We start from the raw sequence: 22,670 nt of genomic DNA on the forward strand, positions 1-22,670 counted from the left end.
TGTTTCCCTTCAGGTGGGCGTGGTCCTCCAGCTGAAAGGAGGAACTGTCCATTCAATGCGTCTCTGTTCCAACATTTTAATACAGACGTTCCATACTGCGTATATAAAATGTCGGGCACAGACTCACCGATTGACTCCCGCAGACGCGACCTCGGCTGTCGGCGAGTAACGACTCCGTAACGAAAAATATGCCACGGGCAGATTTATTTTACAGGGAAAACGACATGATCTGCTTTGCTTTTATTAGGTAAATGGTGACGTCCAAATTGTTGTTCTCCCCCTCCTCCCTCCCATCATTTCATTAATTCCTTTTTTCTTGTTCTTTTTGTTTTCCTGTCTAGTTTTGGGAAGCGATCAGCCGGCAGCCTGCGACGTGGATGTGAGTGCATCGTCCTGGAACCCTCGGAGATGATTGTGGTGAGTCACATTTCTGTATTTATTTTTCAAACTCTTAGCACGCAGGTATCAAACGCACTATAGCTTTTTTCCACTTGAATGTTAATTTTTAAATCCAAACACCCCATCGTGTGTTTTTGTTGGTAAAACCCTGCTCTTCACTTTTTCTAAAGTGAAGAGCAGACGTTCTAAATGACGTTCACCTGTGAATGCAAAGCAGAGCTTTCAGTTTTCTCTTGATGTTGGCGTATAGCGGATAATGATTGATTGATTTCGGGGTGGGGGGGGCGCCTTCGTGCGTTGAGTGAGCGCTCCATCCCGTGATCCCCCCCCCCGCTAATCTTTTTACAAGTGCCTCCTATTGACGTTTCATCACGGCCTTAAAGCACAGCTGTGCGTTACTGCCTTTAACGGGCTTGAGTTGGCTCGAGTCCACAGCCAATAGACGACTTCTTTTTTTTCTTCTTCCTTTGGGCAAATCAAATGTTGGCTCGCAAAAAAAAAAAGATTTCTGAGAACAAATCATTCCCGTCTCAATCATCTGTTCACCAGAAGCTCTCTCTCTCTCTCTCTCTCTCTCTCTCTCTCTCTCTCTCTCTCTCTCTCTCTCTCTCTCTCTCTCTCTCTGAGGCCCCCAGATGCATTGTTGCTAATGGGTCTGCGGCAGCAACACGAGAGACGGAAACCAGCGTTGCTTATGTACAGTACGCTCGCGTATGTCATTTTGTTGACACTCTACCGTCAGAAAATTGTAGGTTGAAATATGGAAGATTAGAAGTTAAATCTGAACTGGCCTGTTTTAATCAGACCTCCCATGTAGAGAAGGACAGTAGGAGATGCAAAGATTGTTTTTAAAAAGATTATTTACACGGCTCTAAGTACATGTTTACTGTCATCGTAAACCTCCATCAATCCAACCCCCCACCCCAAAACGCATTCCTTTTTAAAGAGCGTCATTTATATTCTTACGTGCATGTCGAGGGGGGGGGGGGGGGGCAGTGCTCAAAGCAAACCAGTGCGACACGTGAAGCCGACGCTCAACGCCAGTTCGATCGCCTGTCCGTCGTGAGGTTTTTCTAGCGCGTTACCTTAAAACCCCAATCGCCAACGCCGATCGAGCAGACATCCGATCGAGCAGACATCCGGCCCGACCGCCTGCAACTTCTTTCTTTCTTTTTTTCCCCTCCATGACGTGGAACGCAACCCACATCTTGACGGTGTATAATAACGACTGGTTGGCAGCGCTCTGCAGCCACAGCACATGATGTAATTGCTGTGTCTCCACGAGTGTGTCATTGTAGATGGGGGTTGGGGGTTCTGTTAACTGATCCTGTATCAGCAGCTTCTCACAACCCCCCTCCCCCCCCCACCTCTGTAATAACACCCTGCCGCTCTGCTAGCTACAGACGCTTTTTTTTCTGTCCTTTCCCCCTTTTTTTTTTTTTTTTTTGCGCTATAATGGGTGCCAACCCGCCCTGCAATTACCCAGGAGGGATTTGAACCGCTCGCTCACGTGTCAGTTACCGTACGTAACCACGCGCATGCACACATTGCAGCCGAAAGGTTTGCAATTAGACACACAATCACACTCTCGCAGCACGCGGCTCCCCCCCCTCTGCCGTTGTCATGGCAGCAGTTGGTACGGCGAGAGAATCAGAGAGAGAGCGAGAGAGAGAGCGAGCGAGGCTGAGCGCTGTGAAATATGAAGCCTGTAGTGAAAGTGGCGAGCGAGCGCGGGGAAATGGGTCCAAAGAAGAAACTTAATAATGTCATTCCTGCTTGAAACCAAAGCCGCCCGGCAACAGAGAGGTCCCGTTCAACCAAAAATACTCCAGAAAACTTTAGAATATGACTTCACTGCACAAATGTCAAAGTGGCATCCTGTGCCAGTTTCCACTTGGAAAAGGTTCCTTTTTTTTTTTTTTTTATCCCCTCCTTCCGAATTTCCTAAATAATGGAAACCTGATTGATCTCGTTTCATTATGGTTAATACGTCGAACAGACACGGGGGGAGGGGAAGAGTTCCATCTGCTTGTCTTTTACTCCATCACACTCCATCTCTGTTTATCCGTCTTGTCAATCAATCTGCACCCCCGCCGCTCTCCTCCCTCCTCCTTTCTCCCTCCGTCTCTCTCTTTCTTTTTTTGCGCTGTGTGCTCCCCTTTTTTCTTTTTTTTTTTTTTGACGTAGGTGTGCATCGCGCAGCCTACACACACTTCTATTTTTACGCATTGGGAGGCAGGCGAGGAGGAGGAGATGGAGTAGGAGTATAGGAGGGTGATTTTTAAATTTCTTTGGGGCGGGTGGAGGGATTGTGTGTTTGTGTGCTTTTCGTGCGTGAATGAAGATGAAGACAGTCACTCCTCCCTCTCTGCGTCTCCCTCCCTCGCTGTCGTTTCCAGGTGGACTATATGGATGAAAATGAGGAGTACTTCCAGCGGCAAGCCTCGCACAGACAGTCCCGTCGGCGCTTTCGCAAGATCAACCAGAAAGGGGAGAGGCAGACGATCATCGACACCGTGGATCCGTACCCCACCGGGAAGCCGCCCATAGACCGGGGATACCACACGGTGAGTTGCCGCCTCTCTCGCCCTGCGGTTCTGCGTCCGCCTCTCGACTGCGGGTGTGTGTGTGTGTGTGTGTGTGTGTGTGTGTGTGTGTGTGTGTGTGTGTGTGTGTGTGTGTGTGTGTGTGTGTGTGTGTGTGTGTGTGTGTGTGTGTGTGTGTGTGTGTGTGTGTGTGTGTGTGTGTGTGTGTGTGTGTGTGTGTGTGTGTGTGTGTGTGTGTGTGTGTGTGTGTGTGTGTGTGTGTGTGTGTGTGTGTGTGTGTCAGATTTGGGTTTGTCTCTCTCGGGTTTGCTGGCCTCAGCTTGTGTTTCGACGTGTCCCGATGATAAGGCACCCATTGTCCCCTGAGGGGGGGGTGGTGCAATGAGCCCCCCCCCCCCCCTCTGTGCAGTGTTTGATTGTTGTTGTTTTCCCCGACCTTGCTGGATTCAAGTTGCCACACGCTTGTGCATAATGTGTGTAGCTTTCTGCCGGCTTCGGTGTGTCGTTCGACCCGCTCTGTGTGATGAGTGTCGTGGAGTTCGTTGAGCTCACCTGTGCTGCTTCTTCTTCTTCTTCTTCTTGTCAGAAAAAAAGACTTCTGATCATTTTTCAGGTTTTTAGCACTTTCTTTGCACCACAGCACACTCCTCGTGTGCATTACTTTAGCACATTTCCTAAGCTGTCTCTACAGTTATGTGAATCATAAAATGTTGAATTCAAGGTGCATACGGTTCCTTGGGTTTACAGAAAGCGTGTGCTGGAGAATGATGCATGTTTTCATCATGGAACCAAGAGCTGCGGTTCTCGGCCTGGAAACTTAACACCCCAAAAAATAGTCTCCGAGATTAATGTAAAGTGACACACTGTGGAAGAAGTTGGGTCCCTCTAGTACTATTCTTTCTTTTTTATGATGTAATTTACCAAAAGGATATCTGTGAAACAAAATCTCAAGTTTCATTTCGGAAGATTCTGAGTTTTGGGACGATGTCCAATGAGATTTTCCTGATATATATTTTGAGAGAGAGGCCGGAGAAGGAGAACGTTCTGGGTCAGATGGTGCCGACTTTCATGAGTCTCGCAGCTGTTCTATTCTTATAATCCCTCATTTGCATACTCAACAGTTGGGCTGGTGTCGAAAAGACATTATTATTATTTTAATCGTACACCAATGCTAAAGGTTCTGTATATGAAACGGTTCTCAACGCAAAACATCTCCTGACTAAGGGGAACATCAGAGGAGCCTCTGAGCTGAAGGGGTCATCATGTTAGAGGCTGGACACGCCGGGGGAGGGAGGAGGGGGGGATGGATTCGATGAAGAATGAAAGCAGAAATGTGCTTTTGTTGTTCCGCCAATGCAAAGCCTCATCCAATCAGAGCGCGCGCCACCTTTTTTGAGTGTTCCCTTTAACCCCACGTGAGGAAGAGTTAGCCGCCCGCCGCGTTGCACCAGGTCCTCTCCCTCCTGTGCCTTCTTTCCCTGGGAATGGGAAGCGAAGCGTCTTCACACTAATGAAGCAAATACCCAGCATGCAGCTCTTGCACACAGCGTTTCCTGTTCTGCACAATTTCACTGCATTCCCGACGTTCCCGCGGGGGTTTCTTTTCTGTCAGCGTGCACCCGGTTCCTCCTGGAACGCCGAAACAATCACGCTTAAAAACGCTGCAAGCATCATTCCCCCCCCCCCCCCCCCCCCCCCATCTCTCCCCTCGCCTCCCTCCAGCCCCACCCTGCATCCTAAATATAGACTGTTTTCGTTTCAAAGGACCGCACTGAACTTTCACATGGCCCGGCATCTCCCGTCGCATACTCGACTCCACCCCTACCGCTCGAGCGCCGTTCCTGTGGGAAGAGGATGGAGCAGGTGCCATGGCAACCAGCAGTCCTGAAAAGGGCTCTCGTCGAGTGCACTTAGAAGTACAGTGGGGAAGGGAGCTAAGTTAACAAGAGTGCAGTACGCCCGGTGCCGCCGCTGCTGCTGCTGCTGCTGCCGACAGAGGGGTGGAGGTGGGGGTGGAGGGGAGCAGCGCGACGGAGAAGCCGGATCTGGGCGGATGCTAAGCTGACATAGCGGGCTAATCTCCAGCGTTTTTTTAGAATGCCAGCCAGCGCTCCGATTTTCCTCCCTCCTACCCCGAGGCGAATTTAGGAGGTGAGAAATGCACCGAGGAGAAACTCTGGATTTGAAGGAAAAAGGAAATCTCTCTGGCAGGCAAGGTTTTTTTTTTTTTTTTTATTCAGCTTAGTCACTCCTGTGAAGGCAAATGTGAGGCGAGGGTGCACGGGGGGAACATCAGAGGAGCCACTGAGCCGAATTCAAAGCTCCTCAAGCGGGAGGAATTCTGTTTCATTGTTGATCACGCTGTTGAAGATTATTGTTTATTTATAAGATTAGTGAGAGGGGGGGGGGGGGGGGGGGGGGGGGGGGAGAAGGAGAAGGAGAAGCGGCAACATCCTCACATTTGTGACCGATGAGCAGCTTTAATTTCGTGCTTCGTTGTCAACGTTGGTGTTTAATTTCGGGGGCAGATTGATGAACCAATCGATTTGTTTCTGGCTCTTGTTTTATTCAAGCATCTTCATTTATGTTTCAGACGGGAAGATGACCGTTTGAGTAAAAATTGTACAAAGTAAAAGTACTCTTGATGGATACCCTGTCAGAATTTTACAATTTATATATTTGATTGCGATTACTGGTGCATTTAAGTATCATTTTCACGCTCTTGGGACTACATTTTTAACTTTACTTTAGGGTAGTTTATTCCATAACAATAACATATGTTACAAGGCACACTACTTACGCTGCAATGAAGCTAAAAGACATCAAGGAAACACTGTTTGATTGTTTTGAAGATTACTTTATGTCGTTATTGAATACTTGTTGTACTAGAAGTACTCGGTAGTGCGCTGAATCCTGAAAAAGCCAACGGCGCGCCGGTGGCAGGCAGCGTGGCCTTTTGTGCCGTAACTCCAAGGCCGCGCGTTCGATTCCCCCGCAGTGGGCAGAGCGGCGACGAGCAACACATGCTGAACCGAACATGCTCAGTCATTGTTAGACGCCCGGGAGAGTGACGGCTTAATACCCTTAAATATAAATGTAAGTGTAACCCAGTAGTGGAACTCCCTATGAGAGCGCACACACACACACACACACACACACACACACACACACACACACACAGAGTTACCCCCCCCCCCCCTCCGGCCCTTACTCGCTATTATCTGTCTGAAGGGAGGATTATTTGGCTCTCAGGGTTCAAACGTAATGCGAGTCTGGCTTTAAGTATAATATTCATGCAAATGACTGGTTTCGTTTGGATCCGTTTTTACAATAATTATTCCTGGAGAGAGAGAATAAGTGTAGGTTGGTATTTTGTATAGAGATGAGTCTGTAATGATCCGAAAGAATGGCCGTTCGCTGGCCGTTTACAGTTGACACGGAGGCGCCCGGTAAACATGTGGGATGCCAACGTTGGCGTTGCTGTTTTTGTAACTCTGGCGATGGACGTGTCTCTGTTTTTGTTTTTATTCCCCCCCCCCCCCCCCCCCCCCCCCAACGCCGGAAAACAGGCCGCCGCCAAACCTGCCAATCGAATGCAGGCACGGCCTCGTTTCAGCTTCTTCCAAAGACGGGAATCGACCGACCTTCGCCATAATTCTAAGGTAGAAGACGGCAGTTTGGGCTCCACTTCTAATGCGCACCGTCAGATTTATTGTCAAAGACCACACCTACCTCTAAACATTTTTGATTTAAGGTATGACGTAAGACGGTGCTCTTTTTTTATTTATTGCAACCACGCGGTCTAGCTTCATCCCCGTATCTACCTCCTCGTGCTGCTCTTCTTGTTGCCGTGCCACAGTTTTACTTTTAGATTGCGACCGTCGGTGAGATCTCTGAAAAAAGGAACCGCAGTCGCCACTTTTTTGAGCTTCCAGTCGTAGTTTTTCCACCATCGGAAGCGAAGATCCGGGGGCGTCTAAAAGGGTTTTTGATTCCGGGTTTCGTGGTTGTATGAAAAAATACATTTCTGTTCTCCGCAGATGTGTCGCGGTCGGGAGCGGTTGAAAGAGGACAGTGTTTACGATTCAACACATGTCTCCTGTGTGCTCAGAGCAGGGTTAACACTTGGGTGCCTTCCTCCGAATGGACACCAGTTATTTCGAGCATCTCTTTCTCTCTCTCACACACACACACACACACACACACACACACACACACACACACACACACCATGTTTCCATAATCTCCATTACTCAGTCGCTCTCCATTTTGCACTTTATCTCAAACACGCCATCTCTTCCTCTATATCAACAGCCATTTGTGCTGTTGATCTCTCACACACACACACACACACACACACACACACACACCCACACAGACAGATCTTCTCCCTGATCTCTCACTCAGCCACTCACTTAATGTCTTTGTGCTGTCACTCAGTCTGGAATGAAATGTAGATGCGGCGGCCGTTAGCCGGTCTCATGTTTACTGAACGCTACACTTCAGATTTGTATCCATATGACAAATTATGATGATTTCTAATATCTCCTTTACCCTTTTTTCCTCCTCCTCTCCTCAGATGCCCTAAACCCTCTCTCTCTCTCTCTCTCTCTCTCTCTCTCTCTCTCTCTCTCTCTCTCTCTCTCTCTCTCTCTCTCTCTCTCTCTCTCTCTCTCTCTCTCTCTCTCTCTCTCTCTCTCTCTCTCTCTCTCTCTCTCTCAGATGAGAAGTATTCCACCTCCGGGTGTACTCGGTGGCCAGTAGGGCGTTTGAGGCTCCCAACAGCTGTTCTATAATTATACAAGCAGCAGGAGTCAGACGATCAATACTCCTTTTTACTCCTTTCCTCCACCCGGGGCGGCCCGGCGGTTAGCGAGGCCGCCCCGTAATCGGAAGGTCACAGGTTTAATCCCTGCAATAGCCGACGTGTCCATCAGCAACCGCTCTTTGCTCTGCTGGAGTGTCCTTGACATTGCTCACTCGTCTCCGGACCACTTTTTAATTGCCTCCTAAAGTCGGTATGAAAGTGGAGTTTTTCCAGATAAGGACGAGTCTTTTCGTCGACGACTATTTATGTTGGAGAGCTGTGAAATATTTTTTAAAGAAAGTTTAGCACTTGCAGACCATAATTTAATTACGATGATGGCGATGTATGTGGTTTTCTTCATAGCACAGCTTCACTTCACTCCCGCTGTGTCCTAACTCCCCTGTCATTAGGGCCGATGGCTTTTATTGTAGCTTTTTTTTTTTTTTTTGACATTTAAAATGGTGCACTTCAAAGGAAAAGTTTTAGATGGGATGATGCATACCGCTCTCTCAATGTTTAGGCTAAAACAGCAGGCAGCTGGTTAGCTTCGTTTAGCTGGAAACACTTGAAACCAGCCGTAACGTTGGAACTGTTCCTGGGCGAGATGGAGGCATCGGAGGTTCTTAGCTAAACCGTTAATTTACAAAAAGTTGGAAGTGATTTAGAAAAACCATCACACGCGGCACCTTTTTTTTTAAATAATTGGGAGTCTCATTGTCCGCTCTGGGGGTCAAACACAAGTCCTGCATGTGGTAATGAGGAGTTTAGGGAGTGATCTGCTCTGTAATCTGCAGGCACGCTCAATGAAAGGCTGTGCGTGCGTGTGCATAAGAGCTCCGAGAAAGTTTCATCTTCACCTTGAAGAGGATGCATTAATGTGCCGAGGACAAAGGGCGTTTCCAGTAGGTTGATATAACCATCAGTTTGAACAAGTGAAATGAGTCGAATATCTGCCGTAGGGACGATTTTAAACAAAGTGTTTGTATTCTTATCGGGCATAAAGGATGTTTTAACACGGGCACTTGTCTCTCCGTGTGTGTGTGTGTGTGTGTGGTGTGCACAGACAGAAACAAGATGGCGAAGCCGTCACCTTCTATTTCTCACATCCTCGACTGGCAAGTGGCATGTTTGATAACTTTCGTCTCCTCTGCTTCTTCCCACGGCTTTCTCCTTTTAACCCCGGCTCCCAGGAATGCAACAAGGTACCGTAATCTATTGACGATGTTGTTTAGCGTTTTCTATGTGTGTGTGTGTGTGTGTGTGTGTGTGTGTGCTCTAGCTGTGCTGTGTTTGTGTTCTTGCTGGTGGTTTTTATCTGCGTCTGTTTCCCATTTGTCGTCGTATCTGTAGCTCCCTGGTATAGAATCCCTTAATAAACACCTTCCATTCACTGGCGGTGAGGTCGGAAAAGTCGATTTCGCTTTCCTTCCGTACACATTTATCCTTATATATATTTTTTTTTGTATCTGAAGAGTGAACACGCTCGGCGGAGAATGGACTCCATCACGTGGCCGGGTGGTGATGATGACAGAGAAATGATCTCTCCGGCGCAGCTCGGGTGGGGGGGGGGGGGGGCCTGTAAACCGAGATAATGGCGACAATTACGCTGATTGAGGGGCATCGTTTTCTCCAACCTAGCCTCTCTCTGCTGCTGTGCTCGATATCGATAATGGTATTGACTGTGTGTCGGCGCTGTGGATTATGACCCCCCACCCCCCCACCACCACCCCGCTGCGTGGGTGTGGTTCCGCTGGGTCCCGCTTCCACGTGGAGACGATCTACTGATGGAGCTGCTGATGTGCTAAGTGTTTGATTATGATGGCTTCCAAAGACATTAGCCCACGGTCGTAACACAGCTGTTTGAAGAGGAGCCTGCCATTTGTGCTGCGTGCAATCACAGAGCGCCCCACCCCATCCCCACCCTCCGCCCCCGGGAGGGTGACATATCGCAGTGTTTCGTCACGGAGTGTGAGGCGGCTTTGTGCGGGAGAAGAGGGGCCGCGAAGATCAGAGCTCGAGGTGCCGAGAGGTTTTTCTTTTTTTTTAAGAGACGGCTGAGAAATGGCGGTCGCAGAGAGAGAGAACAGAACCGCCACTCTGGAGCTCCTATTTTTAGAGCTGTCCCTTTGTGACGACCTGCTCCGCTTCAGCTGCGCCGAGATGCAAAAGCCTCAGTTGTGAAAACACATTGTGGAGGAAGAAGAAACGGTTCATTGTACTTTTTTTTTTTTATTACTCCTGAGTTTTCTCGCTTCTTGCATTCCTTAATCTTTGTGTGTTTGTTTTTAAATTATTCAGGGCGTCATGTGTTATTTCTTTATTCATTAATCCATCATAATAACCTATCCATCATTTGTTGGAATCATAATTTCTTGAATCCAAGCTGGTATTATCCACATTGTTTGTTTTTAATCTGGCAAAAAAACAGATTTCGAGTTCGCTCTGATTTGAGCAAGTTTGAGTCATTAAGAAATGACTCAAACCCAAAATCCTCTATTGAAATACTTTAATTTTCTGTCAGTCGACAAGTGGATTTATTGTTTCAGCCGGAGATCTTATTATTGTTGAATCAGAAAATACCGTAAAAGATGACTTGTATTGTCAGACGTGGTCAGGACTGACTGGTGGACAGGAAGGGGTCGTAGTTCACGTCCTTTCTTTAATATATATAATGAATATGCATGTTTATTTTCAGTTGGATTGTCTCTCTTTGTTGAATTGAGCGTCCCCGTCCCAGCGCTAAATCTGTGTTTTATAGTTATTAATAGCCAAATATCAGCTAGCCAAATATAGTATAGTTTATAGTTATTAATAGCCAAATAGCAGACCTCGGAAATAGACAAGATATTTTTGGTGGTGCTGAATTTGTGCCTCGTGCAAAAATGAAGAAAACGGGGCTCGTTTTTCTCTCTATCCAACACGCTCGCTGACATTTGATTTGCTTTTTCACGTCACTTTTGACATTCAAAAAGCGCCTTGTTCTCTTTTTTCATGAAGCCGAGTATTTATTCATTTTTTTTTTCTTCTGAAAGGCTCGACGGATGACATTTATTTCCGCGGTAATGAGCCCGCACGGCGAGGATAACAAAGCGCGCAGTTTGTTTTCTTTTTCTTTTGTGTAAATATGATTACAAAATCTCTGCATGGGGGGAACGCGTTGAGCACGTTGGACGACGCAGGCTGCAAGAGACACCAAAGGGTGCTCATTCTGCTGGTTTGGGTTCAAATACGTATCGTAATCTTGACTCGGTGGAAGGAAATACTCTTCCCGTTTTTATTTAAGTTATTTATTGTAAATACATCGTCGTGAAATTCTTGGCGTCGCCCTATTTTCTTTCGTGGTTGTGTATGCACGTGTGTGTGTTCTTCTCAGGCCTGTTGGGTTATTTTGGTCGTGAAATCTGTTCCCACATATTCGTGCCTCCCTTCGTGATAAATGACGATCTCTCGACCAGATAAAAACGCGTTGCTTTTCCTAATACTTACTTTTATGACCAAATGACATTTAAAAAAATAAAAACTAATTCCCCTTCCCATCGTGCACCATGCACCGGGTGAAGAACACGGTGAAACAAGAGTACACAGCTTGGGAGTGTTGCTTGTCACACATTGTCTTTTGAGATATGGAAAGGAGAGAAACGGGGAATATTGGGCAAGAAACACAAAAGGTGCCTCCCCCTCTCCTCTCCTCCCCTCCCCTGTTCCCCCTGTCGCCATGGCACCGTTAAAAGACTCCCAGTTCATTACCTTCCACAGTGAGTCTATAACCTGATCTGGAAACCTCTAGTTTCTGATCAACTTCCAACTCACTTTGCCACTTATTCTCTCTCTCTCTCTCTCTCTCTCTCTTCATTCTCTCTTCATTCTCTTCCTTTTGATTTATGCACTCGTGCGACGGGGCGAGACAGATGTTTCGCCCCCTGTGAAACCTGCATGTGTAATCTTTTTAAAAACATGTCTGGCTGCCTGTTTTTTTTCTTTTTGTTTTCTTCCTTCCGCCAAATTATTGTCAGAGCGGCGTGCAGGTGACAGCGACTTGATAAATGAAATAATCCCCCCCTCCGGGTCTCTTTTTATTAGATCGTCTCTCTCTCTCTCTCGTTCTAACAATGCTATTTAGGGCCGTCGTAATGGGAGCGACTTGGAAGGATTAATGCACAGAGCCGGCACTCGGAGAGGGGGGAGGGGGGCCTCCGGAGGGGGTGGGGGGGGGGGCTGTGTTTCCTCCACCGTTGGCTTGCAAGCAAATTCAGTCAATGAGGATGGACGCGGATCAATGAATCAGAGTTTGATCCCATAATAGCCGGCGTGTGTCTTTTTGTTCTGTAAAAAAAAAAAAAAAAGTGTGCACATCTGTCAAGTGAGATGTTTCTTTGTCTGGTGGTGAGAGATGATTTAGTTCTTCTTATTCCTTTTTTATTTATTTTTTTTAAAGAAAGCTGACGAGTTGTTCCTGACGGCTGTCGGATGTTCAAAGTGCTGTTTTGTTTCTTCTTCTTTTTCTGGCTTACTTGATATCCTGTTCTTCTCGGTTCAACATTAAACTGATTTTTATCCGATGCATCGGAGAAACTGTCAGCGGCAAACGCTGTTTATTGTTCTTATTGTCAAAAGATATCCCCGTGAGTGTATTGATCCGGCCAACATGTATCCGATCTTCTATATTTTATTCATTAAAACACATAATTTAGCCACACCATCGTCCTGCTGTTGTAAATACTATGTATTAATCCGCAGCTGAAAATAGTCCCCAACAAATGCTATTTTAACTTTTTTTTTTTTTTAATAAAACAGAATTTCTTTATTTTTAACCAGTTATCAAAGACTCTTATCTTCAGGGGCTGGAGAGCCACAGACGAGGGAAACAAGTCTGCAGGAATAGCACGTTGCTATAGGGTTGACCTTTTTTCATCAAATTTTGTAGACTTAAAAATAGAAACCCCAAAAACTAGCACACCAGTTCTAAAAGTGTAAAAAGTCCCCCTAGTTCTCCGCAGCTAGATGTCACACTCAATCGGTCCGATCATGTGAACGACTGAACGAGCAACCAAGCTTTTTTTTTTGGGGGGGGGGGGGGGGGGATCTGTCTGACTGTGTACGTGAATGATGACATCATCTTTCCTCATTGATTTACCGTGTTGTTGTTTTTTTTTTACGCCGGTCGTCCGTCATATTGACTCCGATCATGTGAGCCGGTGCCTGAGAGACGCATTTATTAACTTACACTCCAAAGGGTTGAATAAAGGAGGCAGATGGCAGACTTTGCCACGTGACAGCGAGTGTGTCATCCAGCAGTGTAATGATTATATTTTATTTTCTTTACAGCTCTTAACGCTACACATCGGTAAGTGACCCCCCCCCCATCATCATCATCATCATCACGGAGCTGAACACAATAGACAGAGCAGCAGCAGCCGGGCCCACAGACTGTTTACAAATGGCAGACGAGGCCCCGCCCACCCATGCATGAAGCACACACTGCTATTGGGCATTAATGTTACTCTCAAGTAGCATTCATCACGTCACTGTCACCGTCCTCATAAGATCGATGCCCCCCCCCCCCCCCCCCCCACCTGCCCCCGCCCTCCTTCTCCATTTACATGTAGCTTGTGATTAGTCAGTAAGAAAAAAAGATTAATTGGCTTGTTTGTTCCGAGAACACTTTTAAAACGAGGAGGGGGGGGGGGGTCTGATATTCCCCAGACACAAGCCCGTTGCCGCGGTGATGTAATGATACCCCCCTCCCCCTCCGGTGATTGTTGGAGACGTTAATGACCGGGCTGCACAGCGAAGCACCTGAGCTTTTTTTTTTGGGGGGGGGCTTGTTGTGATGCATTACATCATGGCTCGGGGGCAGAAGAGGTGATGTCATACCGGGTCTTCTGCTCCCCCCCCACCACCCCCACCCCCACCCTCAACTCCTCCCACTCGGCTCCCCACAACTCTGGACTGGAGCGGCTCCAAAAACCAGCAAGTGGTGCGCTGCTCTCGAGGCATTGTCTGTCCCAGCGTGACGCAAAGCTCCAGCCTCTGTGGTCAAATGCTTTCATTGGTTATTGGATTTGCTGCTGCTGTTGTTGTTTTTTTTAATATGTTTGTTATTCGTGGGAGTTGGTGTGTACAATTCGTGTACACCATCTTTGACCTGATTTCAGCATCGTGGTTCTTGTTTTTACGATCAATGCCCAGATGCAACTACTAATTATATTCACACTCTTTTGATTTTTAAAGCCTTCTTTTAATCTGTGAAATTGCGACACAAGTAGTCCGAAGCTTTAAACATCATAATAAAACAAAAAAGGCATAGATGAGTGAACTGTTGGCTTTTCTGCTCGATGAATGACTTCAACAGTTAATCGATCATCTAGTTTTTGTGATTTTTAGTGCTGAAATTATGGTTTAGTGTTCCATTTTTTAACATGCAAAGTAGTGCAGCTTCACACGGTTATGTTGTACAAAAAGGACTTTTTTTTAACCCCCCAAAAAATGACAGTAAGTACAAGAGGAAGGAAGTCATTGACAGCATGCCGTAATGTGTAAATCACGGCAGCTCTGCTTTGGTGACGTTCTTCTCGGTTGTGAACTGAATTTATTCATATTTGTTTGCAATGCGGATGTGTGAACTGCAGCACCTCTTTGTTTTTTAGTTTTTTATTGTCTCTCTTTGCCTTTTTGAAGCCCCGCCATTGTTCCCGGTGACGTCGTCCGGTCATTTTTAAAGTGCCCCGTCCTCATGTCTCAGTCTGTCGGGAAACCTTCATGTATGGGGACCGTCTATGGATCCAATATCCAGGGTCTCTATGGGCCTCGCCTGCCACCCGAGAACACACACACACACACACACACACACACACTACACAGACAAACACTATACAGACACGCATTATATTATTTCCCCCCCCTCTCGATTACAAAGCCGTGATGTGTGTATGTGTGTGTGCTGTTTGTTTGTCGGTGACGCCGCTGCTCATTGTACTACAGCTGGGTGAAGGGGAAGTGGGAGTCTATTGCCACTTCTACTGTCTCTTCTATCACACACACACACACACACACACACACACACACGCCCATGTCGACCTTCCCTCCCTCCATTTCGCCTTGTCTCGATGCTGCCGTCGCCACGGCAACTAAAAGCCCTCGAGGTTGTGTGAGGGTGGGGTGGGGGGGGGGCGGTGCTCGTGCTCACCCAGTTGCCATGGCTATTCAATCTGAGTGACAGTGACAGAGTGACATCATCGCTGCCAGCCTCATGTGTTCGTTCACTTTGAATACTTTCATCCTTCAGCTCTTTTTACTGTCTTTTGTCCATAAGAAGCGATGCTACTCTCTTCCCCCCTTTCTCTCTCTCTCTCTCTCTATCTCTCTCTCTCTCTCTCAAGAGGAAGTGCTGCCGTCTCCGTTTCTGTCTCCCCCGCCCAGGAAATGGCTTTCCCTTTACTCCGTTACCATGCCAACCGGCTCCTGTGCCGAAGTGAGCGTGATAATGGCATTACGCACACTGTGCTCCTCTCCTCTCTTCATCCCTCCATCGCCCGTCCTTCTACCTTTTTTCTTTTCTTCCTTTTTTTAAAGCTGGCATTTCTTCCTCCCACCCTCTCGACATGTGCACCAGCTCTCTCTCTCTCTCTCTCTCTCTCTCTCTCTCTCTCTCTCTCTCGCTCTCTCCTGACGATTTGCTCTTTGTGTCACCTCACATCATAGCTCCCTCTCATCTCTCTGCCTCACTTTCATTTTTTTTCCCCTCATCCTCTCTCTCTCTCTCTCTCTCTCTCTCCCTCCATCTTTCTATCTGGGGGTGTTGTAAGCCCTCCAGAGGAGCACGGCCATAGCAGCTCTTACAGCATCACTGTCTGGCATGGAGGAGGTCCTTACTCCTCCCCATCTCCCCCCTCCAGCACCACCCCTCCCCTCCTTTACCCGTGACACACATATTCCCTCCCCCCCCCCCCCCCTCTCACGTTACAAACAAACCGCTGGCTTTAACGTACAGTACCTCGGTGGAGGCTGCAAGCGTCTCGGGTCTTCAAATAACGTAATGGTGCATAAAGGCGTTTGTGCGCGCGCGTGCGTTCCCGTGTGTGTGTGTAGCTTTTACTTTCGGGAGAGGGTAGGCGGAGGGAGTTAACGTGAGTCAAAGTGTTGTCAGCCATTTTTCCCCTCCATCATTTTTTTAATTTTTTTATTTCCCCTGTTTTCTGCTTTTATTCTCGCGCGCGCACGTTATTGTCAAGTGCGCGCGCAGAGAGAGAGAGAGAGAGAGAGAGAATCTGGCTCGTCTTCGCTCGGATAAAAGGATATTTTTTATTTTGTTCTCTCTCCCCTCCTTCGTCCTCTTGTGGTTTTCTGTGGCGAGCAGCGGGGAGGCTGGAATACACGCAGAAGCCGGTGTCGAGACTCTAATCGGGCCGAGAGACAGCGGATACTCCCCCAAAAAAAGCTTGTCAAGCCGCCGCCTCCTTTCCAGAGGAGAGAGAGAGAGAGAGAGAGAGAGAGAGGGAGGGAGGGCAGGCGCCTTGCACAAGGATGGGGGGTCCGTGCCGTAGCATGTAGGCCAGGTCCGGGATGTTTTAGCCCGGAGAAGCTTTCATTATGAAACCATTAGCGGCATCAGACAGCAATGGAGTCCCGAGCCAACAAGAGAAGACCCCGGTGAGTAGCCCACGGAGGTGCGACGTTGCAACGTCTTCTCTCCATCTTTCTTCTCTCTCTTTCTTCTCTCTCTCATATATTTATGACCCACTAGACATGATTACCGGTGTAATGTAATGTGCGTCGGTATTTCCATGGAGCCTCCGCGAGATGGAGGGACGTCGGGGTGGCCAGTGCCACGTCGAGCCTCCCGATGTGTGTCAGTGTGTTGTACTAGAAACGGCCGCCATGTGCTCGCTGTCACTCACGCGCGCGGATACGCGCACACTGATTTTTATTTTTTTTAAGGATCGTTATTGATCTCATATAGGGCCCAGACCGTGCCCGTAAAAATATACAAATGGGTTATAAAAACATGGAAACAAATACAACTCCCAGGTCAACGTGTCGCTGATGATCATTTAAATATTACACATGAGAGGCTACTTATTGATGCGGATGTAATGGTGTGTTTTCCCTTTGGTTTAAGGCACACATCAGCTGTGCACGTTTGTGTGTGTGTGTGTGTGTGTTTAACGACTGAAGTCTCTGCCCTCGTTATGTTTAACGACGCACTGACATGACACTATTTGATTGTTAGGTCCCTAATATGTGCCCATAAAATGAATCACGCCAGGTGTATTTTGCATTGGAGGGAAGAAGAAGAAGAAATGCATCCCAGTGGTTTGATGGGAGGTGATGTCATGTGTGTTACCCTGCACCCCTTAACCTCTATAGGCGCTGCTAAAACCCAGGCCGTGATTAAGAGAATGCACTTGGTATTTAGTGTGTGTGTGTGTGCGTGTGCGTGTGTGTGTGTGTGTGTGTGTTCTTGGTGCCTCACCAGCTAAAGTACTTGTTTGACCCTCCCGCTGCTGGTGGCGCTGTCCATGGTGCTGGAGTCTGCAGCTCCAGCAGACACTCGGGAGGCCTCAGCTGATCTGCTCTTGAACGGTAAACGGATTGATCGGCTGTCAGCGCCGCTGGCATCACTCACACGTCGGGGGCCACACACACACACACACACACACACACACACACACACACACACACGCGCAGAGGCAGGGCTGTAAATCACAATGATGGACGGTTCGTGGATCGCAGAGCACAGATGCCGAGGGGAGGAGAGAGGAAAAAAATCACCTTAATCTTCCTTTAATAGTCACGGACGTGTCATTGTTGATGACATAGCTCATCCTGCTTCCTCCTAGTTTGTGCAGCAGGGAGGCCTTATCTCTGTGTGTGTGCGTGTGCGTGTGTGTGTGTGTGTGTGTGTCTGTATCGGATGCATTTCTAAAACAAACTATATAATTGCACGTTTGAACGTCTTTTAAAAAAGAAAAGCAATGTGTTTTATGCAACAACAACAACAACTCTGTGATTTGTTGCCCAATTGCATTTTGTTGCCGATTTATACCGTGATATGAGCACTACTAGTATTTATATATACATATAGTATGACTGTAATAATCTACTGGCATCAAGACGTGCTGCGCCATTTGAGCGGGACCCTCGTCGAAATCGAGCTTTCGACGTCGGTTCGACTGGTTTTCCAGGAATCTTAACCGAAGCACTCGGCCGAGTGAGCGGCAGCTACTTCACACACTTAAAATATCCTTACGGCGTTGATTGTAGGGTTTTCTACTTTTAACGAGGGATGGCGAGTTCTGTCCAGTATAGCGCGTCGTTCTAATTCAGCAGCGTGTTATTGGCAGGATGGGATGGTTTCTACAGCCAACGCATACACACCTCGAAGTTGGAAAAACAACAACAAGCGGACACGTTAACACAAATGGCAATTATATAAAACGTTGAGCAACAAGAGTGCAATAATATAGGTTTGGCGTGTAAGTTGGCTACATGGTCTGAAGTCGGGGAAGAAAGGAGTTAAACAGGGTTTTGTCCTTTTCATTGGGAAGCTCGGTTCACCCTTTCTCTCTTTTCTCTCCTCCTTTCTTTTCTTATACTCTCAGCATATAAATGGAGACTAGTGTAAATATTCATTTATCCCAGGAGGAAACACCGGCACGGGCCGAGTCAATAACAGCCACCCGATCTTATTACAGTAATGGCCGTTAGCAGGTCCACAACCATTGGCTACGTGTAATTCCCCGTTTGCTTATCTTTTCTTCCGGAGACTCGTGGTTTCCACTCTCGTGGCTGCGTCTTTTATCTTTACTGCAAACCGGGCACACATCGACTCGCTCGCGTTGATTCATTACGAGGGTTTGTTTTGTTTTTTTGGGTGTTTTTTTTTTTTTTAATGGACGTTCGCGGCTTTTATCTTATGTCGTGATTACTTGACCATAAATGCTGTCTCCTTTTTTTTAAAATCTTTTGAACATTTTATTGAAATAACGCCCGTGTGCCGAAGACACGGGGGCTCGTATGTTTTCAGGCTCGCTGGGACAATAACACCGATAAAAGCGGACGAGACGCCGATTTATCGATGTTCTTCTTTATATTCGCGTGACATTTTGTCGCCCGTAATCCCGATAACCTTGTTAACAACTGGCACTCTTGTGAAAACTGGGTCAGCAAACATACTTTTTTGGAGATTTGTTGCACATCTGCCAACATTCGTTTCAGGAGAAGCCTACTTCTTTTTCTTTTTTTTTTTTACAGTAATTGACATCTGGTGGACTGGACTTTATTCCTCATGTGAGCTCGTCATCAAGTCCTGGTCCTAATGCCGTCTAGTGTCGGACTGGTTGAGCTGTGACTCGGGAGGGGAAAGCCCAGAGAGAATATCGGGCCCATTTAATCGGACGCCCCGCCGTAAGGGGTTTTAATCTCTTCATCCGCGAGGCTCAGGAAAGCGAGACGCGGCCGACCGTGGTCAGTGAGTGGGGGGGGGGGAGGAACTCTGGGATGTGCACGCTGTCTTTTGGCCCTCGAATGTTGGCAACCATTTCCTTCACAAGTAGACAAAGTTAAAACCACACGTGAAATGTGGAAAGGAGCGCAGCGCCGCTTCAGGCGCTTGGAGTCGGAAGGAGAAAACCCGTTGTTGTGTTTTGCTCAATAATTTAAGCTCATTAAACCAACAACTCCTTTCAGAAGAAATTACGAGGGTGTGTTTGAAGATGGGTTGTATCTCCAATATTGGACACCTGGTGTCGTGGCACAGATTCACCCTCCTAGCATACGAAGGCGCTAAAGAGATTGAGAGCTGGCCAGCGCTTCCACCCAGGGTTTCCACCCGGCAATCTAGGTCATTAGGTCTACGGTGTAATTTAAGAAGCGCCACATCTGCTCACATGTCGGCAGAGCTGAGTGTTTGTGGCCCGAGCATTAGAGCGCCGCTTAATCCTCCCCGCGACAGCTGATTTGTACGTATTTTCAGGGCTCGCAGGGCTCTCGCTTCACTTGCCAGCGCGAGAAGAGAAAGAGAGCAGGGAAGGCTGATTCTTAAGGTAGGAGAATAATCACAATTTCCTGCTGTGGTTGATCGCGGTGAGCAGCTCACTTAATGGCTTCAAACGGTAGCGCGTCCGTTGCAGATCGATCGGGGGGGGGGGTTAACGATGCCTCCCCCCCCTTGCACATGCATCGCTGTCCGCCGTGCCACTGATTGGGGAAAAGCGTAATGAGGACGCGTGTCAGTATTGTTGTGCTGGCATCCATCTTGGCCCAGGCGCTCGCATACCATATCGGGCCGAGGAGGTCAATGGAGCACATGCTTATAGACCGAATGGACGCGGGCTTATTGGTCGACAGACAGATGACCCAAATGAGTGGAGAGAAAGGATTAAGTGTTTATTATCCGCTCCCTTTATCCCGCTGTCCTGCCTTCCCTTTATCTCTCCCTCTTTCCTGGGGGTGTGGAGGGGGGGGGGGAGGCTTACTGTTTTTATAGGGGGTTTGTTGGGAGGGGGGTAGGACCTTTTTGTAGCTGGTTGTGGTAACCAGGGGGGCGGGGGTATTATTATTATTGATGTATAAACCAATCCGACGGCTGGTTGGAAGGCCAAATATTGACAAACTCCACATGACCGGTCCTTGCCATGGGGTGCCCTTCCATGCAACAAAACTGTTAATAATAATGTTAATAATTTAGGAATTTAATTGACATTGAGGTTTTTATTTGATTCCCAAATGGGCAGCAGTGTTTTTTAAAGGATATTATTCAAAATTCTTAATAATATGCAGATGATGGCCTATTTTTGTAATAAAAAAAAAAAAAGAAACCAAAAGGAAGAAGTCAGGTAATAGATATAAATGGTCACATTCGTAGCTCCAACACAACTTGTATTACATCAGAACATTTGATACTTCCAGAATCCGTTTTTTGCTCCCGAAATGCGAAATGCGATCGGCCAAGACGGACAAAGAGATTCATCGCGCGGCGCAATAACGCCCAGCCAGCAATAATAACAACGTGGAAGTCAGCTGGAGGCGTCGAGAGTGAAGTCGACCAGATGAGGCGATGGGAAATATTAGCCCGAGGGAGGAGGGAGGAGGGGGGGCGGGGTTGTGCCTGCATCGGGCCCGCCGGTCGACCACTTTGGTTAGTGCAGCCAGCCGGATAATTAAACGTGATGGCAATCTTTGACACGGTGTAGTCGAATTACACCTCCGTGCCACGGGAGCTGCGCTGTCTGGTTCTCGGGTCTCTTTGTCACGTGACGCATTAAAAGGGGCGCCTCGTGGAGTCTTATTTTCCTAATTTCCACCCCCTTCACGAAGGCCTCGAAAACCAATTCGGTGCCACACGACGAAGAAATTCACAGTCTGGCCTTTTTTTTTTTTTACGGTCAAGAAAGAAACATTTAAAATGCATCGATGCAAATGTAAAATCTTGTTTACTCTCCACATCTGAAATGCAGCCTGTAACTTTTTTTTAAATTTTTTTTTTTTAAACACGGTTAAACTCCGTCTCTGTGGATGTTTTAGACTCGGCTCCGATGTCACATGATGAAGGAGGCAACCTAGTTTATATCGGGCCGTATTTGAATTTTTAGGTGTAACAAAATTAATATTGATGATCCGCCGCAGCCAGAAGTGGGTTTTTTTTTTTAAAGCGGCTCAGAGCGGGCCTCCCTGCTGAGTATCGGATATATGTTGGTAAATAAAACATTTTGGTTATAAAATATTTACGTCTATAGACTCCGTGAACCAGTTCACGCAGTTTGATTACATTCATATTTCACCCCGGTGGCTTTCTAGTCAGATTTTGATGGGGTTTCATTCAGATACACTTTATATTATGTGCACATTTAGAATAATATATTTACAGATTATAAATCAACGTTAATATGTAAAGCACTTTAAATAAAGATTGCCTGTTACCCAGCGAGGCATTAAAAGAATGCTGCTGAATTCATTACAATATCAAATTTCTCTAACTGTAGATACCTGTGTGATGCAAAGTACAGTAGTATACGTATTGATCAGTGCGCCCATCATTTTCTAAGTTTATTGTTGACCGTTTTGTCCCTAAAATGTCAGAAAATAGTGAAAAATGCCCAAGATGTTGGCCTCCTAGGCCAAATCGCCAAAACATAAAACGTATAACGATAGAAAACAGTTTGATTCTCATATTTAAGAAGCTTCCGCCAGGAAAATGTGTGGCGTCTTCGCTCCTGGAAAGTGTCGTTTCAGCTCTTAACGCCTTCATGTACAGTAGCTACAGTACAGCAGCAGAGACGCCACACACACACACACACACACACACTGCACTGGTTTTAGTTTGAATCTTCTCCGTCCTTTGGCTCATTTACAATATAATGAATGCGTCTTTCTGTTATTTTATGCACTATGAATAACTCAGAGGGTCCCCCCTCATTACTGCGTGGTGCTCATTGAGGTTATGCGTGTCGCGTGCTTCAAGTAGGGTATTTCCTTGATGTATACAGCGCTTTTTTATTGGTTGACGCAGCGGCTGCATGCGCGCTGCAGCACTTTTCAGATGCAGGACAATGAGCGCGAGCTTCCTGAGACCTGTGGAGAGCTGACCCCACCCATGGGTGGAGGGCGAGGACGGTTGTGTGTTGAACTCGATAAACGCTTTTGACAGATTCTATGGAAGCGGATGATTTAATTAACGTCTCTCCTTTTTTCCTTCTGCCTTTCTACTCTTTGCTTTGATAATAAATTGTGTAAAGTTGAGCTCTCGCAGTGGGACTAATTAATGTTTTGTTCCCGTTAACGTTGCGTAACACACAGTTGTGGAGTAAAGACAAAGATAGCCCGGGTAGTATTCATGAACGGAGGGTTTTTAGGCTACTTACAATTTAAAAAAAAAAAAAATGCTCTTTTGTTGTTAGTTTGTAAATCACATCCAACAG

At 47.0% G+C, this 22,670-nt stretch overlaps 1 protein-coding gene across 4 annotated transcripts in view; it reads left to right on the forward strand.

The window, feature by feature from the left end:
- rapgef2 (Rap guanine nucleotide exchange factor (GEF) 2) overlaps positions 1–22,670 on the forward strand; it is an 86,008-nt gene that overhangs the window by 43,980 nt on the left and 19,358 nt on the right. For 2 of the 4 annotated variants that reach the window (XM_034543057.1, XM_034543056.1), the window contains exons 5-6: positions 342–417; positions 2,799–2,966. In XM_034543057.1, the coding sequence (XP_034398948.1) occupies positions 342–417; positions 2,799–2,966 (244 nt within the window). Of the gene's footprint in view, positions 1–341; positions 418–2,798; positions 2,967–8,815; positions 8,955–22,670 lie in introns of those variants that run through there. The other 2 variants (XM_034543055.1, XM_034543058.1) reach the window with 2 other exon arrangements.

The sequence above is a fragment of the Cyclopterus lumpus genome, chromosome 10, assembly GCF_009769545.1.
Source record: "Cyclopterus lumpus isolate fCycLum1 chromosome 10, fCycLum1.pri, whole genome shotgun sequence".
Taxonomy (NCBI): Eukaryota; Metazoa; Chordata; class Actinopteri; order Perciformes; family Cyclopteridae; genus Cyclopterus; species Cyclopterus lumpus.